This window comes from Neofelis nebulosa, chromosome 2, assembly GCF_028018385.1.
Source record: "Neofelis nebulosa isolate mNeoNeb1 chromosome 2, mNeoNeb1.pri, whole genome shotgun sequence".
NCBI classification, from domain to species: domain Eukaryota; kingdom Metazoa; phylum Chordata; class Mammalia; order Carnivora; family Felidae; genus Neofelis; species Neofelis nebulosa.
In genome coordinates, this window is record NC_080783.1 from 62,201,873 (window position 1) to 62,218,639 (window position 16,767).

At 36.2% G+C, this 16,767-nt stretch overlaps 1 protein-coding gene across 4 annotated transcripts in view; it reads left to right on the plus strand.

The window, feature by feature from the left end:
- The window catches only part of TLK1 (tousled like kinase 1), a 193,101-nt gene extending 176,649 nt beyond the window's left edge, over positions 1-16,452 (plus strand). For all 4 annotated transcript variants that reach the window (XM_058714302.1, XM_058714288.1, XM_058714299.1 and 1 more), the window contains exons 15-21: positions 3,331-3,422; positions 3,507-3,596; positions 3,741-3,910; positions 4,203-4,338; positions 7,166-7,277; positions 8,072-8,179; positions 14,688-16,452. In XM_058714302.1, coding sequence (XP_058570285.1) covers positions 3,331-3,422; positions 3,507-3,596; positions 3,741-3,910; positions 4,203-4,338; positions 7,166-7,277; positions 8,072-8,179; positions 14,688-14,864 — 885 coding nt within the window. In that variant the 3' untranslated portion in view covers positions 14,865-16,452. The remainder of the gene's footprint in view (positions 1-3,330; positions 3,423-3,506; positions 3,597-3,740; positions 3,911-4,202; positions 4,339-7,165; positions 7,278-8,071; positions 8,180-14,687) is intronic.
- Positions 16,453-16,767: the final 315 nt, after the last annotated feature.

Sequence of the window (16,767 nt, forward strand, 5' to 3'; positions counted from 1 at the left end):
TCCCTCCACATAAAACCAGTCCCTGCTGCCTACTGCTACTAATGTCATTAAGCTCTCAAATCCAGCAATGACCCTTGTCCTCTCTTAGCCCAAGGTCTCCTTGTCTCTTACTTGCATTGCTGCCTGAGCCTTGTACTTAATCACCTTCTTTGGGGCACTGAGTTTCTCCAATTTTTGATGTATATACTGTAGCTAGAGTGGCCTTTTTATAAAACGCAATCTGATCTTCTCATTCTCCTGCTTATAAGCCCCAGGGGCTTCCCATCTGCTCATAGCTAGGATGAAGTCATATTGAAGGTTGTACTCTCACCTTAAATTTCGATTCTTACAGAAGGCTTCCCAGTTGATCTGCCTTTTATAGTTCCTTGTTGACACTTTGTGCTTTGTTATGTATTGGTATAGTCAGTGGTTAAGAGTTTGGGTTCTGCAGCCAGACAGGCTGGATTTGAATCCTGACTAGTTCTGACTCCTATTTACTAACTGTATATACTTGGCCTTATGACACCAACTCTGCTTCAGTCTTCATCTGTGAATAGTAACAGTACCTACATCATAGCATTGTTGTAATGATTAAATGAGCTATCACAGGGAAATCACATAGAATATTAGTGTTTAGCAAATATAAGCTCATCAGATTATTATTAGAAATCCTCTCTGTTCAGTGAGACAAGGACTGTGTCTTCTTGGTTTACTGAGGACAAACCTAGATTCTAGTTCTGACTCTGGGAAATAATATGGGATTTGGATTCAAAAAACTTCAGTTCTGATCTTAGTTCAACTATGAGTCATTTTGTTTTTGTTTTGCTAAGTTGGATGAGCATTAAGATTCGTGGGCCCAACTTTCCTCACCCATCAGGAGTGATCTGTGAGCTCTCTCTCAATTCCTGGTTCTCTGATTCTAACAATAGTTCATCCTCAAGCACTTAATGGTTCAAGTAGGCTTACCCAGGCCACGAAATAGAAAAGAAGATCATAGTAGCTCACTCTGGATCTAAAAATCACCAAAGTACAGTTAGTACTAGCTCAGCCTTAGAGTTGCCCAATTTTTGAGCCTGCTAACACCTTTCATGACAACCTTCTGCCACTGCCCTACAGTGTTTGCACTGTTTTTAATGCCACAGGTGGGGGCTAAAAGGGGTTTTTCTTTTTGAAGAAAAGACTTATATAGCAAATAGAAAATGCAGATTGGGCCTAATAACTTGAATCTTCAATACTGATCTAGATACTAAACACCACTCTTACCAGCCCATTCAAAAAGCCTTTTCGTGGTGGCCAGGTCCACTGGGAAAGAAGCAGACTGTAAATAAAAAAATACAGACTTTTTTATCTATACCAAGGTGGAAAATACTGAATCAGTTGCTCAGTAATTACCACATTAGCCTATGGGAAGGGTATACTATACTCCCCTAATCTTGAGAGAAAGATGTATCATATATAAGTTAAATATATATTGATAACTTTTATTAGTGTACTTAAAATTTTATTCTCTTCTATTAATTATCCTTTATGCTTTTTTGCATTCTTTCACATGAGCTTCTTTTACTTTTATCCTTTTCTATTTCTTTAAACTTTTAATATTGTAATTAGTTCATGTTTAACATTTTATATGCTCTACCCTATTTAATCCTCTCAACAACCCAAACTTTACAAATGAGACTAAGGCTAAGAAGCTATTAGCACAAAGTTCTATAGTTGATGAGTTCTTTTTTTTTAATGCTTATGTTTGAGAGAAAGAATGTGGGCAGGAGAGGGGCAGAGAGAGGAGAGAGAGACAGAATCCGAAACAGGCTCCAGGCTCTGAGCTGTCAGCACAGAACCCGATATGGGGCTCGAACTCATGGACTGTGAGATCATGACCTGAGTGAAAGTCAGACACTTAACCCGCTGAGCCACCAGGTGCCCCGTATAGTTGATGAGTTCTGCCTCCAAAGTGAATATTCTTAACTACTGCATCCTATATTATTTCTGATCTCAGGCTTATGTGACAAGCAGTTTGTGTTTCCTATTTATTTTTAGGTTAAGTTGATGGGGGTGTGGGGAGTAGGGACTGGGGACCTTCATTCTTATAAATATGTACCTTGTAAGTGTTTATTTATTTATGTATTTTACATTTATTTATTTTTAATAGAGACAGAGCACAAGTGGGGGAGGGGCAGAGAGAGAAAGAGACACAGAATTCGAAGCAGGCTCCAAGCTGTCAGCACAGAGCCCGATGTGGGGCTCGAACTCACAAACCGCGAGATCATGATCCGAGCCGAAGTTGGATGCCCAACCGAGCCACCCAGGCGCCCCTTAAGTGTTTTTTTTTTTTAAGGGATACCTTCAGGGGCACCCAGATGGCTCAGTCGGTTAAGTGGTTGACTTCAGCTCAGGTCATGATCTCGTGGTTTGTGAGTTCAAGCCCCGCATCAGGCTCTGTGCTGACAGCCCGGAGCCTGGAGCCTGCCTCTGATTCTGTGACTCCCTCTGTCTCTGCACCTCCCACGCTCACTGTCTGTCTCTCTCAAAAATGAATATTTTTTAGAAAGTTTTTAATAAAGGGACACCTTTATGTATAAATCACAACAGAACGTAAATTAGTAGATCTCTCTTTAATGACATTCAAGTGTTGTTTTTTTTAATTTATAAATTACCCACGGCCTTAAAAGAATACTAATCATTCTTAATTTTTTTATGTAAGAATTAGGCTGATGATTCGAACAAACCAGTATAAGAACCTTTTTTTTTAAGACAACCAGTGAAAATTGAAGACAAGTTGGGTATTAGAAGAGATTTTAAGAAATTATTGATGTAGTTAGGTGTGATAAAATGATATGTGGTATGGTTATGGTTATGTTTGAACAGTTTCATAATAAAAGTTTATAATTTTTTAAACAGGTGGAAATTGTTAGGAACCTGTTTATTTTTAAAGAAGTGGGGAGTTGCTAGAAAAAGGTAGAGGAAAAAGGTTTGCTTTGTCCGGCCCATAAAAAACACACTATAGCCATCTGTTCTGTTGGCTGCTTACTGCTACTGCCAGTAGAGAGGAGCCAGATCCATGTGTAAAGAAGGAAAACAATAACTTTGTTTTATCTTGATTCAATGTATTGGTACTTACGAACTTGAGTATGAAAATTCACATTAAAGTTTTCTCTGATGTAATATGATGGAATTTGTATCTTGTGTCCAGTAATAAATGTGTCACAGAACTATATATAATCATAGTTCAAAAACTGTAGTGTATGTTCTCATTCCATATTACTGCAAAAATCATCACCAAAAAATTTGTAAAAATCTCTTCAGCTATTCAGTTGATCTTCGGTCCTAACTCTACTATGCCTTGAATTCTAGGCTTTTGACCTTTATGAACAAAGATATGCTGCTGTGAAGATCCATCAGCTTAATAAAAGCTGGAGGGATGAGAAGAAGGAAAACTACCACAAGTAAATATTAATACTTTCTGGTTTGTATCAAGTGAAAGTACATTTAATAGTCACGGGGAATGAATATACTCTCTTTTCTCATAGACATGCCTGCAGAGAATATAGAATACATAAAGAACTGGATCACCCTAGGATAGTTAAACTCTATGATTATTTCTCCTTGGATACAGATACGTAAGTGAATATAAGGATTTAGTTTTTAAGAAAAACTGTTTGCTTTTTTGCTTTCCCTATTCTGTTATGATACACACTTCATTTCTCCACTGTGATAATTATTGGGTGATATTTTAAGTCTAATTTTTTTTCTCTTCATTGTAGGTTTTGTACAGTGTTAGAATACTGTGAAGGCAATGACTTGGATTTCTATCTGAAGCAACATAAATTAATGTCAGAGAAGGAAGCTAGGTCTATTGTAATGCAAATTGTAAATGCACTAAGATATCTCAATGAAATCAAACCCCCTATTATACATTATGATCTTAAGCCAGGTAATTAATAAAATTTGTCAAAATAATTTTATTTTTTTAAGCTTTAAAGACTGTGGTTTTTATTTATTATCTGCAAATATGCTTTGTGGTTTAGCTTTTTACAAAAAACTCCATGGAATACTAGAAGAATTTAAAATGTTTATTGTGTTACCACACTTTAAAATTATAATTTGTTTACATTTTTAACTATGTATTTTTAAATATCTGTTTGTTGCCCACAAGTCAGCTAGCATAGTAATGTGTTTCATCTATGTGTCATTGAAAAAAAAAAAACCTTATATTTTGTTCTTAGGAAACATTCTTCTGGTAGATGGCACAGCATGTGGAGAAATCAAAATCACTGATTTTGGTCTATCTAAGATTATGGATGATGATAGCTATGGTGTAGATGGAATGGATCTAACTTCTCAAGGGGCAGGCACTTACTGGTAAATGTATAATTTATTTTGAATTGAAATTGTGTAGACTACTTTTTGTGAGAGTTTAGTTTTTATGTTCATGTATTTTGGAGATTACTGTGGTGAGGGGGTACTAATACGAAGTTTGAGTCCAAAGAGGGAGATTCCTGTCATCAGCCTTCTCTTCTCATCTGCTCTTAACTATAAATATGAGGTAAGTGAAGGGATAATGACTTGGCATTAGTGAGTGACTTCAGTATCTACTAGCCAGAAACGCCTCACATAGAAAATTACAGATTTTCTTTCTGTATATTCAAGTGATGTTTATCATGAGTAAAAATACTTACGTGAATATAACAACATAACTATTACAAGCAATAGTCATAAGCATGAAGCCCTCATTGTAGCAGTTTTTTGGTTTTTGTTGAAGATGAAGATTGCATTGATCTTACAATGGGAAAGAAGTTTAGCATATTCTTGGTCTTTGGACTTGACTCTCAGAAATCCCTTTTAATAACTTCATATGTATAAACTCTGGATAGAACTATAGATTCATAGATCTAAGTCTAAATGAGTGTCATTCCCTTCAGAGTACCAAGGTGTTGACAAAAATCACTTCTCAGTGAATTTTCAAACTTCTGGTCAAATTCACCAAAGTGGAGAACATAAGACTATAAGATTTCAAAACAAACTTAGTTTAGCAAAAGGAGTAAAATTTTAATTGGAGAGAGAACTGTACACAACTTCACTGAACAGGATGGAGACTAGTTTCTAGAACAGTCTTCACACAGCCTGGGCACATAATAACCAGTTCCACAGGATGCCGCCGGTCTGTGTGAACTTGACTTTCCCTATATTCTTCTAAAACCATTTTACTCTCAAATTCTGGTTGTACCATTTTCTAGGAATATGAGTAAGATAGTAGGTCATGGATTTTTCTTCCATATTTAAAGAAAATTATCAAATTAGTAACCCCCTAAAAGTTAGTATCCTCAATCAGCAGTCTTTAGAGTTGCAGCATCGAGTCTCCTTTATAGAACCCTGGATTCTATGGAAGACAGCTTGACATAGTAGATTTAGACAGTTCTGAATAATAGATCGTCCTTCCTCTGCAGAGTTTCCTGCTATGTTGTTTCCCTCGCACTCCGGCTTTGCTAGTGGAGGTCTGGGCAAGGAGATTTACCTCTGACAGGAGGGCTGGAGCATTTCCATGTAGTAACCTGGAATGTATTTCCCATAGAAACGTTTTTAAAAATGGTTTTAAGTTTTTTAGCTGTGTGTTTGGTAAACTGGGATGTTCTCTACAGTCTTTTACAATACATATAATAGTACTTTCACAAATTACATCTCATCCCCAGAAATGTATAAACTATTTGTCATTACCAGTTAGAAGGAAATCAGTTTTGTGCCCCCTTTCCTCTCAGGCCTCAAATGCAATTTTTCACTAAGTCCTGGTGGTCATTTCTCTCCAGCTTTGGGTCTCTCTTCCTACAATTTCTCTCTTTGGTTCTACCCTTTTGCCTCAAGAGACATTGCAGCATAGTGTTTACAAGCCATTCTTGTTTCATAAATATACACAAAATACATATTTTTATCATAAAACAAGTCTGGCTTTTTACTTGATTTGGGGGGTAGAAAAGGATTTACATTCCAAATAAATTATTGGTCATTTTTGTTCTTTTTCAAAAAGTTTTTTTTTTTTTAAGAAATCTATGCATTTCTGCTGAAATGTAAATGATTTTATCATAGTGTAAAACTAAAGGAAAAAAAAAACTCCTTTCCAGGATTTTTTAAGTTTATCTAAATTTTAAGGTGGGAGATGCTTGCATCCCTGGTGGATTTTTTTACTTACAATCTAAGGTGTGACAAATTTATTTTTACTTTTCCTTTATATAAAATTATGAACTTAAAAATAGAAAATAGTATTTTTGAATTCTTAACATATTTCAGATGCTGCCGTGTTCAAAAACTACACATTGAATAATAAGAGCTCCTTGAGCTCTGCTCACAGTTTAGTGGGATTTTAGTTTAATGCCATAATAGAGGTACCATAACATCTGCTGGTTACATAGGGAGGGAGCAAAGCTCAGCCTGGAGGAAACAGAGAAGACTTAATGAAGGTCCAGTGGCTCTTAAAAGAGAGAAAGTACTCACCAAATGAATTGGAGTGGTCAGGGAAGGCATTAGAGATTCATATTAAGCATAGGAAGGTGGTGGGTAGTGGGGGTGGATGCAGCAGAGGGCATTGTTGGGGAACCAAGTGAATTGTTTTTGCCTAGCCAGTTTGAGGAGGTGTGAGGGTGAAGGAGAAGAGGGAGTGCAGATTTTGGAAATTTAAGTTGCTTCTAGATTAGGATGGGTCTGTGTGTACCAACAAGAGCTAGGAGGTCTTAAGCTGGTGGTTCATGATGTTGCAGTTTTTTAAACAGAAGAACCAGGTGGTCAGATAGGTGCTTTAGGAAGAGAATTGTCTACAGTTTGAACTCAGGTGAAAGGGCATGGGAGAGCATTTATTATTGCTTGCTCAAATTAGAACATTGTAATTTCTAATGATTATATATATATTGTCTACAGAAATGAAAAATTTGTTAGTATATATAATACGTATACATAATATGTGTATATTGCAGACTTCATCACAGAGTTGTAGGTTTTGACTCTAGAGTCAGATAACACAAGGATGTAAGTGCTTCAAAAGTTTTGGTCATTTTCATTGATAAAAGTCCTAAGGTTTTATGTATAGATGACAGGAGTGTTCTGGGTATTCTAAATGTACATTGAGAAGGCTTTAAGTTACAGATTCTTAACAGTATCCTTTCCTGTTTTCTACCCTCCCCCCCCCCAAAAAAAACTATAGGTATTTACCTCCTGAGTGTTTTGTGGTTGGAAAAGAACCACCAAAGATTTCCAACAAGGTTGATGTATGGTCAGTTGGAGTCATCTTCTTTCAGTGTCTTTATGGTAGAAAGGTAAGTTAAAGTATGCAGGATTCTGCTGTGTGGAGATAAGTTGAATTTCCTTTTTAAATGCAAAGTTTAACTAACTTCAAGTCAGTGTAGATCCTTCTAAGGAAAGCCAGGCAGCTTACTTAAGTTGCTTTTGGCATCCCTACCCAGCCCCCCCTTTTTTTTTTAAAGTAAAAGAAGCTATCTGTTAATAGTGCTAACATTTTCTGCTATGTAGGGATATTGGAAAGTGGAAAACACTTTTCATTCTCCATTCTCTCTATTTGCTCACATTGTCTCCCCTCCTCCTACTCAGTTTAGCTTTCTCGGGAAAACTTCATCAAACTTAGGCTTAATTCTTTCCAAACCTCTCTTTATATTGAAGTCAGAACTGTGAGCTGCCACAGACTTTCCCATCCCTGAGTTGTCATTGAAGGGAGTGTATTGTGATCAAGTATTTTATTCTTTGGAATTTTCACAGACGTTTTCACTGCTTCTTACTCCTCTAATCGTATTTCCGTTTTTTGACCAGTCATAATTTTGATTTCTTTTTATATTTTTATCTTGATTATATTGTAACAGCATTATTTTCTGTGCTTATTCACAACGTTTAAGCTATGTGGAGGATTGATTAGATGGGTTTACTCAGCCTGCTCTCAGAACCTTGTTTTAAGAAAATGCATCCCAAGTTCCAAATAACTGAGGACAAGATTTTTTAGAATACAAATCATTTGTATCTTGGGGATTCACTGATAATTACTCGTAGAAATTTCTCACAAAATATTTAAACATTTTATTCTTTTTTTTTTTTTTTTAAGCCATTTGGTCACAATCAATCTCAACAAGACATTCTTCAAGAAAATACAATATTAAAAGCCACAGAAGTCCAGTTCCCTGTAAAACCAGTTGTAAGCAGTGAAGCAAAGGTATTAAATTTATGTAAATAGGTTTTGTGAAGTAATTCTTTTCATAAATTGTGCTTAAAACAAAGTACAATTGACTTTTGAACCACACAGGTCTACTTAATGTGGATTTTCTTCAGTAAATAGTACAATACTGTAAATGTATTTTATGATTTTAACATTTTCTTTTCTCTAATTTTTTATTGACAGAATACAGCATTTAATATGTATAACCTACAACATATATATTACTCAACTGTTTGTTGTTGGTAAGGCTTCCAGTCAACACTAGGCTATTTGTAGTTACATTTTTGGGCGTTTAAGTTATATTTGGATTTTCAGTTGTGCCCCTAACCCCCACATTGTTCAAGGGTCAACTGTACTTACAAGTAAAGTAAAAGGGATCACTACCACAGTGAAATCTGTCCCGTTGGGACTGGTTATTTGCTCTGGAAAAGTGTTTCTTCGGTCTTTGGTTTTGATAGTTTTGAAGACCCAGATACAGTCCCTGATTCTTTGATCACACCAGCTTGCTTTGTGGAGAGCAAGGGAAAATCACAAACTTATGTTAATACTGAAGTATTTTAAGTGTATAAGAAGTAATAAAAGTAGTAATAACTACCATTTATTTAGTGCTTGTGTGCCAAGCATTGTGTTGATACTTTATTTATTAACAACCTTATGAGGTGTAGATCAGTTTCTTGTTATTTCCATTTTATAAAGTAGGAAGCCAGCTAAGCCACTGTAGAAGTACTTTGTCCAGAAGCAAACTGGCTAGTAAGTAGGAGAGCTGTGGACCAAAGTATTCACTTACGCTAGACTCCAGATGCCACCCTACAGTAGCTGTGGAAAAAGCCTGACCTCTTCATCACCTGTGCTTCCATGTAGCGGTCTGTGAATCTGTAATAGTGGCTTCCTATAGTTCTAATCCATAGGTCTGTGTGGTAACACAGAATAGCCATTTCTAATTAATAGAATGTTTACGGTACTTAGATCTTCCCATCTTCATCCTGTTGGCCTTTCACATTTGTATTTTCACTCCTGCTTTGTTATCCTTCTCACAAAGCTCATTTCTCTGTGAGCCCTGTTGGCATCTTTTCCTTTTTAAAACCTATGAAATTGCTGAGAAAAAAAAACACATGAAGTTCCCATTTTTTCTGGTGTGAGTAGTCTAGGCCATAAGGATAATTCATAAACAGGCATTATATAGTTTCTTAGAATATAGATAAAATACTGCTAGATGTTGCCACTCATTGAGGTCATAGTGACCTTCATAACTGAAGATGTACTTACTAGGGTTTTTTTGTACTCTGAGTGTGCTTCTTGGAACCGTCTTGTATTTCATTTTGTCTGTTACATCTTAACTGGTGCTTTAGCAAGTTATTTGGATGACTCTTAGAAGATAATTCATTATGCTTCAGAATAAGAACATCACGTATTTTTCATAAGGTAAATATGTCTCCTTTAAAAGGAACCTGACAATGTTGGCATCTAAATTCTGCCTTCATGAGAACAGAAACTAAATGAATCAACCGGCAGAAATGACCAGGCATGAATGTAGTGTGCCAAAAGGAAGTCCCATTTGACGATCCCTGAGTCTAGCCTTAGGCTCTTCCTAGGTTCCCCCACCTCAGATCTGGGATGGGGAAGATCACATTGTTTTTTGTGGGGTTTTGTATGTGTTCTTTTTCAGATCTCATCCTTACAGAGTACACCTTTACCAAGTATCTCCACTGACCTGGTGTGGGCATCTGAAGTACATTTTCTCCTTGTAGACTTCCTAACTAACCTTGCTGTCAGCAGCTTTTCATCTTCTAAAACTCTGCCTTGAACATGTCAGTCACTCTTGATATTTTTTTCTCCATGTTGGGTTTCAATGACCACTCAGAAAATGATTAAGACCTAAGGATTTGGAAAAAATTTTAGTAAATATTAGCTAATATCCAAGGTATAATGATGAGAAAAGCTAGGTTTTGTTTTTAAAGAAAAAAAATTACTTACAATGAATTTCAAACTGAGAAGGTGCAGAATACTTTTTACGGTGATTAAGATTTGATTTTGAAGTTATGTATCTTACTTGTAGTTTCCCTACAAATGCTTTAATTCATGAATGTATCTGGAAGTTGGGAATTTCAAGACAAGCTGCTAAAGTTATTTCTAGTGTCAGGATTAAAAGGAAACAATCAGTTATCCCTTGAGAATGTTTTATCTGTTGCAAAAATTGGATGAATCTCTCAAATATAGTACTGAGTGAAAGAAGCCAGGCAAAAGAGAACATAAGCTATAATTCCACTTAAATAAAGTTCAGAACAACCAAAACTCAACTACAGTATTAGAAGTCAGGAAAGAGATTATTGTGGACAGAGCCAGTGCCTGGAAAGGGGCATGAAGAGACTAGAGGTTCTGGTAAAGTTCTTTTTCTTGTTCTGGTTGCCAGTTACGTAGATTTGCTTTGTGCTATACACTCAGGATTTGTGTACTGTCTTGTAAATGTTAGATTTTTTTAAAAAATAAAAGGCCATTTTATGGCAGTATATAAAAGGCAATATATAAATGGCAATATATAAAAATTATAAGGACAATATATAAAACCAGTTTGAGAAGGAAAAACAGATACGGATTATATTCCATTGGTTTTTTTCAAAAGTGTACTGATACATGATATTAACCTAAGAAACAAACCCCAATAGAAGTATCACTTCAGCATTCCCTTCATCTAAAGAAAGATGTTTAAAAAGGAAAGAAATATGACAAAAAGCGGCATCATACCCTGTGGCCAGAATAAACTGATAGTAAAATGGAAGGAGGGTGAGAGGAGTCTCTCAGCAGAAGAAAAATTCTAAGAGTTTACAATTGTATAAGGAAAAATGCAGCAGCTTTCCATATTCAACATAGTATTTGGAAGTTCTTGCCAGAGCAAGTAGGCAAGAAATAGAAATAAAAGGCATCCAATTTAGAAAGGAAGAAGTAAAAAGGTCACTATTTGCAGATGACGATATATATATATAGAAAACCCTAAATAGACTGCACCCAAAACTAATAAAAAAATTCAGCAAAGTTGCAGGATATAAAGATCAGTACGCAAAAATCTATTGGATTTCTGTACACGAGTAACAGAAATTAAGAGAACTGTCCCATTTACAGTTGCATCAAAAAGAATAAAATTAGGAATAAATTTAGCCAAGGAATTGAAGGATGTGTATGCTGAAAACTTATAAAACATTGATGAAAGGAATTGAAAACAATACAAATAAATGGAAAGATACTCTGTGCTCATGAATTAGAATATTAAAAAGTCCTTACTACCCAAAGCAATCTGAAAACTGAATGCACTCCCTATGAAAATTCCAATGGCATTTTTCACACAATCCACACAATAGACTCCACAATCCTAAAATTTGTACGGAACCACAGAAGAACCCTGGATAGCCAAAGAACAAAGCTGAAGGCATCAAACTGCTTGATTTTGAACTATATTTCAAAGCTGTAGCAATCAAAGCAGTATGATATTGGCATAAAAAAGGGAAAAATCAGTGGAACAGAATAGAGAGCCCAGAAGTAAACCCATGCATAGATGATTAATTTATGACAAAAGAGCCAAGACTATACAGTAGAGAAAGGACAGTTTCTTCAATAAATGATATTGTGAGAAGTGGACCACTGTCTTACACCATACACGAGAATAAACTAAAAATGGACGAGAGTCTCGAACGGAAGAAAACACAGCCAGTAAGCTCCTTGACATCAGCCTTGGTGAGGATTTGTGGATCTGACACCAAAAGCAAAAATAGACAAGTGGGAGTACATCAAATGAAAAACCTTCTACATAGCAAAGGATTCGACAAAATGAAAAGGCAGCCTACCAAATGGGAAAAAATATTTGCAAATCATAGCTGATATGGGGTGAATATCCAAAATATATACAGAGCTTGTACAACTCAATAGCAGAAAATAATCTGATTGCCCTGAGCAGAGTATCTGAATAGACACTTTTCCAAAGAAGACATATAGCTAACAGATACACAGAAAGGTGCTCATCATCACTAATCAGGGAAGTGCAGATCAAAACCACAGTGAGCTATCCCATCATACCTGTTATAATGGCTGTTAGAAAGGCAAGAAACAGGTATTGGCAAGGATGTGGAGAACAGGGAACCCTTGTGCACAGTTTGGTGGGAATGTAAATTGGTATGGCCACTGTGGAAAATAGTATGGAGTTTCATCAAAAAATTAAAAATACAATTTCCATGTGATCACGTAATTCTACTTCTGGGTATTTATCCACAGAAAAGGAAAACACAAATTGGAAAATACACCTGCACCTCTGTGTTCACTGCAGCATTATTTACAGTAGCCAAGACATGAAAACAACATAGTGGCTGAACATGTGTGTATGTGTGTGTATATGTATTTATGCGTGTATATGTATATATACATGCGCACACACACACATACATTTACGGGATATTACTCAGCCATGAGAAGGAAGGAGATCTCACCAGTTGCAACAACATGGATGGACCTTAAATGCATTATGCTAAATAAGTGAGATAAGTCAGAGAAAGACGAATACCATCTAATCGCACTTGTATATGGAATCTTATTAAAAAAAAAAAAAAATCCAAGCTCTTGGATACAAAGAACAGACTGGTGGGAAGCAGGGAGTAGGGGGTGAGCAGAATAAGCGATGAGGGTAGGGTCAAAGCTTCCAGTTACAGAATAAGTCATGGGGATTCACTCATATAAGGAATTTAAGATACAAAACAGAAGATACAAGGCACCTGAGTGGCTCAGTTAAGTGACTGACTTCGGCTCAGGTCTTGATCTCACGGTTCATGAGTTTGAGCCCCGATTCGGGCTCTGTGCTGACAGCTCATTGCCTGGAGCCCCCTTTAGATTCTGTGTCTTCCTCTCTCTCTTCCCCTCCCCATTCATGCTCTGTCTCTCAAAAATAAATAAAATGTTAAAAAATTTTTTAAAGATACAAAACAGATGAACATAAGGGAAGGGAAGCAAAAATAAGGGAGAGGGGACAGCATAAGAGACTCTTATATATAGAGAACAAAGGGTTGGTTGTGGGAGGGTGGATGGGCTAAATGGGTAAGGGGCATTAAGGAATCTACTTCTGAAATCATTGTTGCACTATATGTTAACTCATTTGGATGTAAATTAAAAAATTAAGTCATGGGGATGTAATGTATAGTGACTATAATTAATAACACTATATATTTGAAAGTTGCTATGAGAATAGATTTTAAATTTATCAAATGAAAGAAAAATGGGCTCCTGGGTGGCCCAGTTAAGCATCCATCTCTTGATTTCAGCTCAGGTCATGATCTCAGGGTTTATGAAGTGAAGCTCTGCATCAGGCTCTGCGCTGACAGTGTGGAGTGTGCTTGGTATTCTCTCTCTCCCTTTCTCTCTGCCACCCCACCCCCACCCCCAACTCATGCTGGCTTACTCACTCTCACTCTCTGAAAGTAAATAAAGAACAGTTGTAACTGGTGATGGATGTTAACTAGTTACATTGTGCTGGTCATTTTGCAATATACAAATATCGAATTATTAGGTTGCACACTTAAAACTAGTATGTTATAGATCAGTCAGTTATACTTCAGTTTTTAAAAATAATTGTCATCCAGCAATTCCACTTTTAGGTATATGCCCCCCCCCCAAAAGGCAAGGATCAAATAGATATTTATATACTATTGCTCACAGCAGCATTATTCACAGTAGTCAAAAGGAAGAAACAATGCAAATGTCAGTCAACAGATAAATGGATAAATACAATGTGGTAATTGCATGGAATGGAGTATTCAGCCTTAAAAAGAAATGAAATTCTGATGCATGTTACAACATGGAGAACTCTTAAGCATTATGGTAAGGGAAATAAGCCTTAACACAAAAGGACAAATCTTACTCTACTTGTAGAATAGTGGTTATCAAGTGCTGGGGGAAGGAGGAGTGGGGAGTTCTTGTTTAATGGATACAGAATTTTAACTTCTGCTTTGGATGTTGGATAAGTTTTGGATGATGAAAATGTTCTGGACATGGTCAATCTTGATGTTTCACAACATGAATGTACTTAAAATGCCACTGAATTAACTGCATATCCAAAAGGGATTAAAATGCTAATTTTTGTTCTAGCTGTAAATTTTTTTAAAAATGAGATGCATCTTTCCAACAGGAAGTTTAAACGGTAGCAATAATCATTTAGACTAAAATGAACCACTAAGGATGAATTGAGTTGAATTGGAAGAATTTTATTGCTACAAAATTTTAAAGATTTGAATACTAATGAAATGAAATATATTTATTAAATGTGTTCATCCTTCTGTAGGATGACTAGAAGGGGCAAAAATTGGGGCACCTGGGTAGCTCAGTCAGTTGAGTGTCCATGATCTCACAATTCTTTAGCTCGAGCCCCACATCAGGCTTACTACTGTCAGCACAGAGCCCATTTCAGATTCTCTGTTCCCCTCTCTCTGCCCCTCCCCCCAAAATTTTAACTTCTGAATTTTTTTTTTTTAAGGCCTTTATAAGACGCTGTTTGGCCTACCGAAAAGAAGATCGGTTTGATGTGCACCAACTGGCAAATGACCCATACCTTCTCCCGCACATGAGAAGATCAAATTCTTCAGGAAACTTACACATGGCTGGCCTCACAGCATCCCCCACACCCCCTTCTTCAAGCATAATTACTTACTGATTTTCCTCCAAAATTGGCATGGTATCTTTGAATTGCTTCCAGATACACACTTGAGTTTGAGAGCATTTGATTGTTTTTGTTTCCTTTTTCACACAGACATGGTTGTTTGTGAACTGAAGTTCTTCATAGCGTCATTTGTATGAGAGTGGATCATGGACAATGAATAAAGTGTACACTTTGTAACCTTAAGCAGTGAAAGATGACTGCCTGTTGCACAGAAACAGGAATACCATACTTAAGGAGAAAAATCGTTGTTTGGGGGAACACTGTAAATAACGTTTATAATACTTAAATACATTTGGTTGTTACTAGAGAGTTCTAATATGAAGGGTAGTTTTTCATTATTTAAAAACACACGGAAAAAATATTTCTAACACAAGAACTATAGTGCCTGGATACATTCTTCAGCATTCAGCAGTTAACCTGCTGAAACCAAAGTGAGAACTGAATGGCAGTGACAGTTGTGTTTTGTAGTAGTAGAATGTGAGAGTTAGCATCTTTGGACAAAGTTAGACTTTGTCACTTGCCTATTCTGGCTTTTACCAAGTTGTACCTCGGAGTCACATGTCCGTTCCCCACCCCACACACACTAGTCATGTTAACGGGAGAGCTGTTATTTCTAGATACTTTACACCTTTGACAAAAGGAGCTGCTTGTTTTGAAATCAGTTGAATTTGCTAAATTGCATTATCTCTGGTGTTTTCAACACGTTAGAATTAAGATTATTTTCCCTTTATTACCAGGCCTTGTTCATAAACAAGTGATAGTATGTGACCAAATGTGGACCAGACCAGTTCTATGCAGGATAATGATAAAGTTCCCTTCTAGCTCTATTGTAAATTGTTGTACAGATGTTGTATTTCAATTACCAAGTTTCAGCAGCTTATTCTTGTACAAATGTTTAAAAATACGGCTTTTCTAATTGGATATTGTATTTTTTTTAAGTCTTCTTGAAGGCGCTTTAATTGCTGCTAAATGACGTTGCTTCTTTGCTAAAAAATTTAATGACCTCTTTAAAGGTGCAAGTTGACTGTACATCATAGAGAGATATTAAAGGTTGGCATTCATTAACAATCAAGGCATGTAAAAATGATCCTTCTTGGACATATTAGGGTTCACTAAATCAGTTTCTTGGGTTCTAGGGCTGTGGAGCACATAGATACTAGATTTATAAATTGTTCATGTTTATCCTACATTTCTAGAAGGTTCTTATCAGCAAGGTGGGATGATGGTCCCATAAACAAGTTTCTTGTGGTTTGTACAGATTTGTTAAAATGTGAACATTTTCTAACTGCCTTGTATGGTAGAAACCATTATTTTTCAGGATGTTGTATTTTACTCCTGTAAGAATTATTTGTCACATTCATAATGCTGATACTTACATGTAAGTTGTCCATGTTGCGGAAAAAGGAGGTGATACCACAGATTCTCCTTAATATTGTACAGTTAAACTGTGGCTCTTATTTCTCATGTTGCAAGCCATTTTGTTTTTTCATTGTACATATAGACACATTGTCTCTTTAAGATGCTGCTGAAATTGTAGAGAATGTAGCCAAAACAGTAATAAACAGTGACAATTAAAATTTAAGGACTATGAAAATTACATTTGAAGGGAGCTTTCAAGACTTAGGATATTAACTGACTTGGCTCCTTAAGAATCAGCTCAGTAAATTCTTTAAGTGTACTTCAAGTATCAAGTGCTTCAAGCTGTTTAAGCAAATCTAATAATCATTATCAAGGCTAGTCCTGGGTAAGTAACATTTAGCACCATGAGGAGTGGCCTAAGGGCTACTATACCTGTTCTTCCATAGATTAAGACAGAAATCTTATTTTTAAAAAATACTGATAGGGTAACGGAATGTTAACATTCATTGAGTGCTTTAGATGCTGCCTGCACATTTTT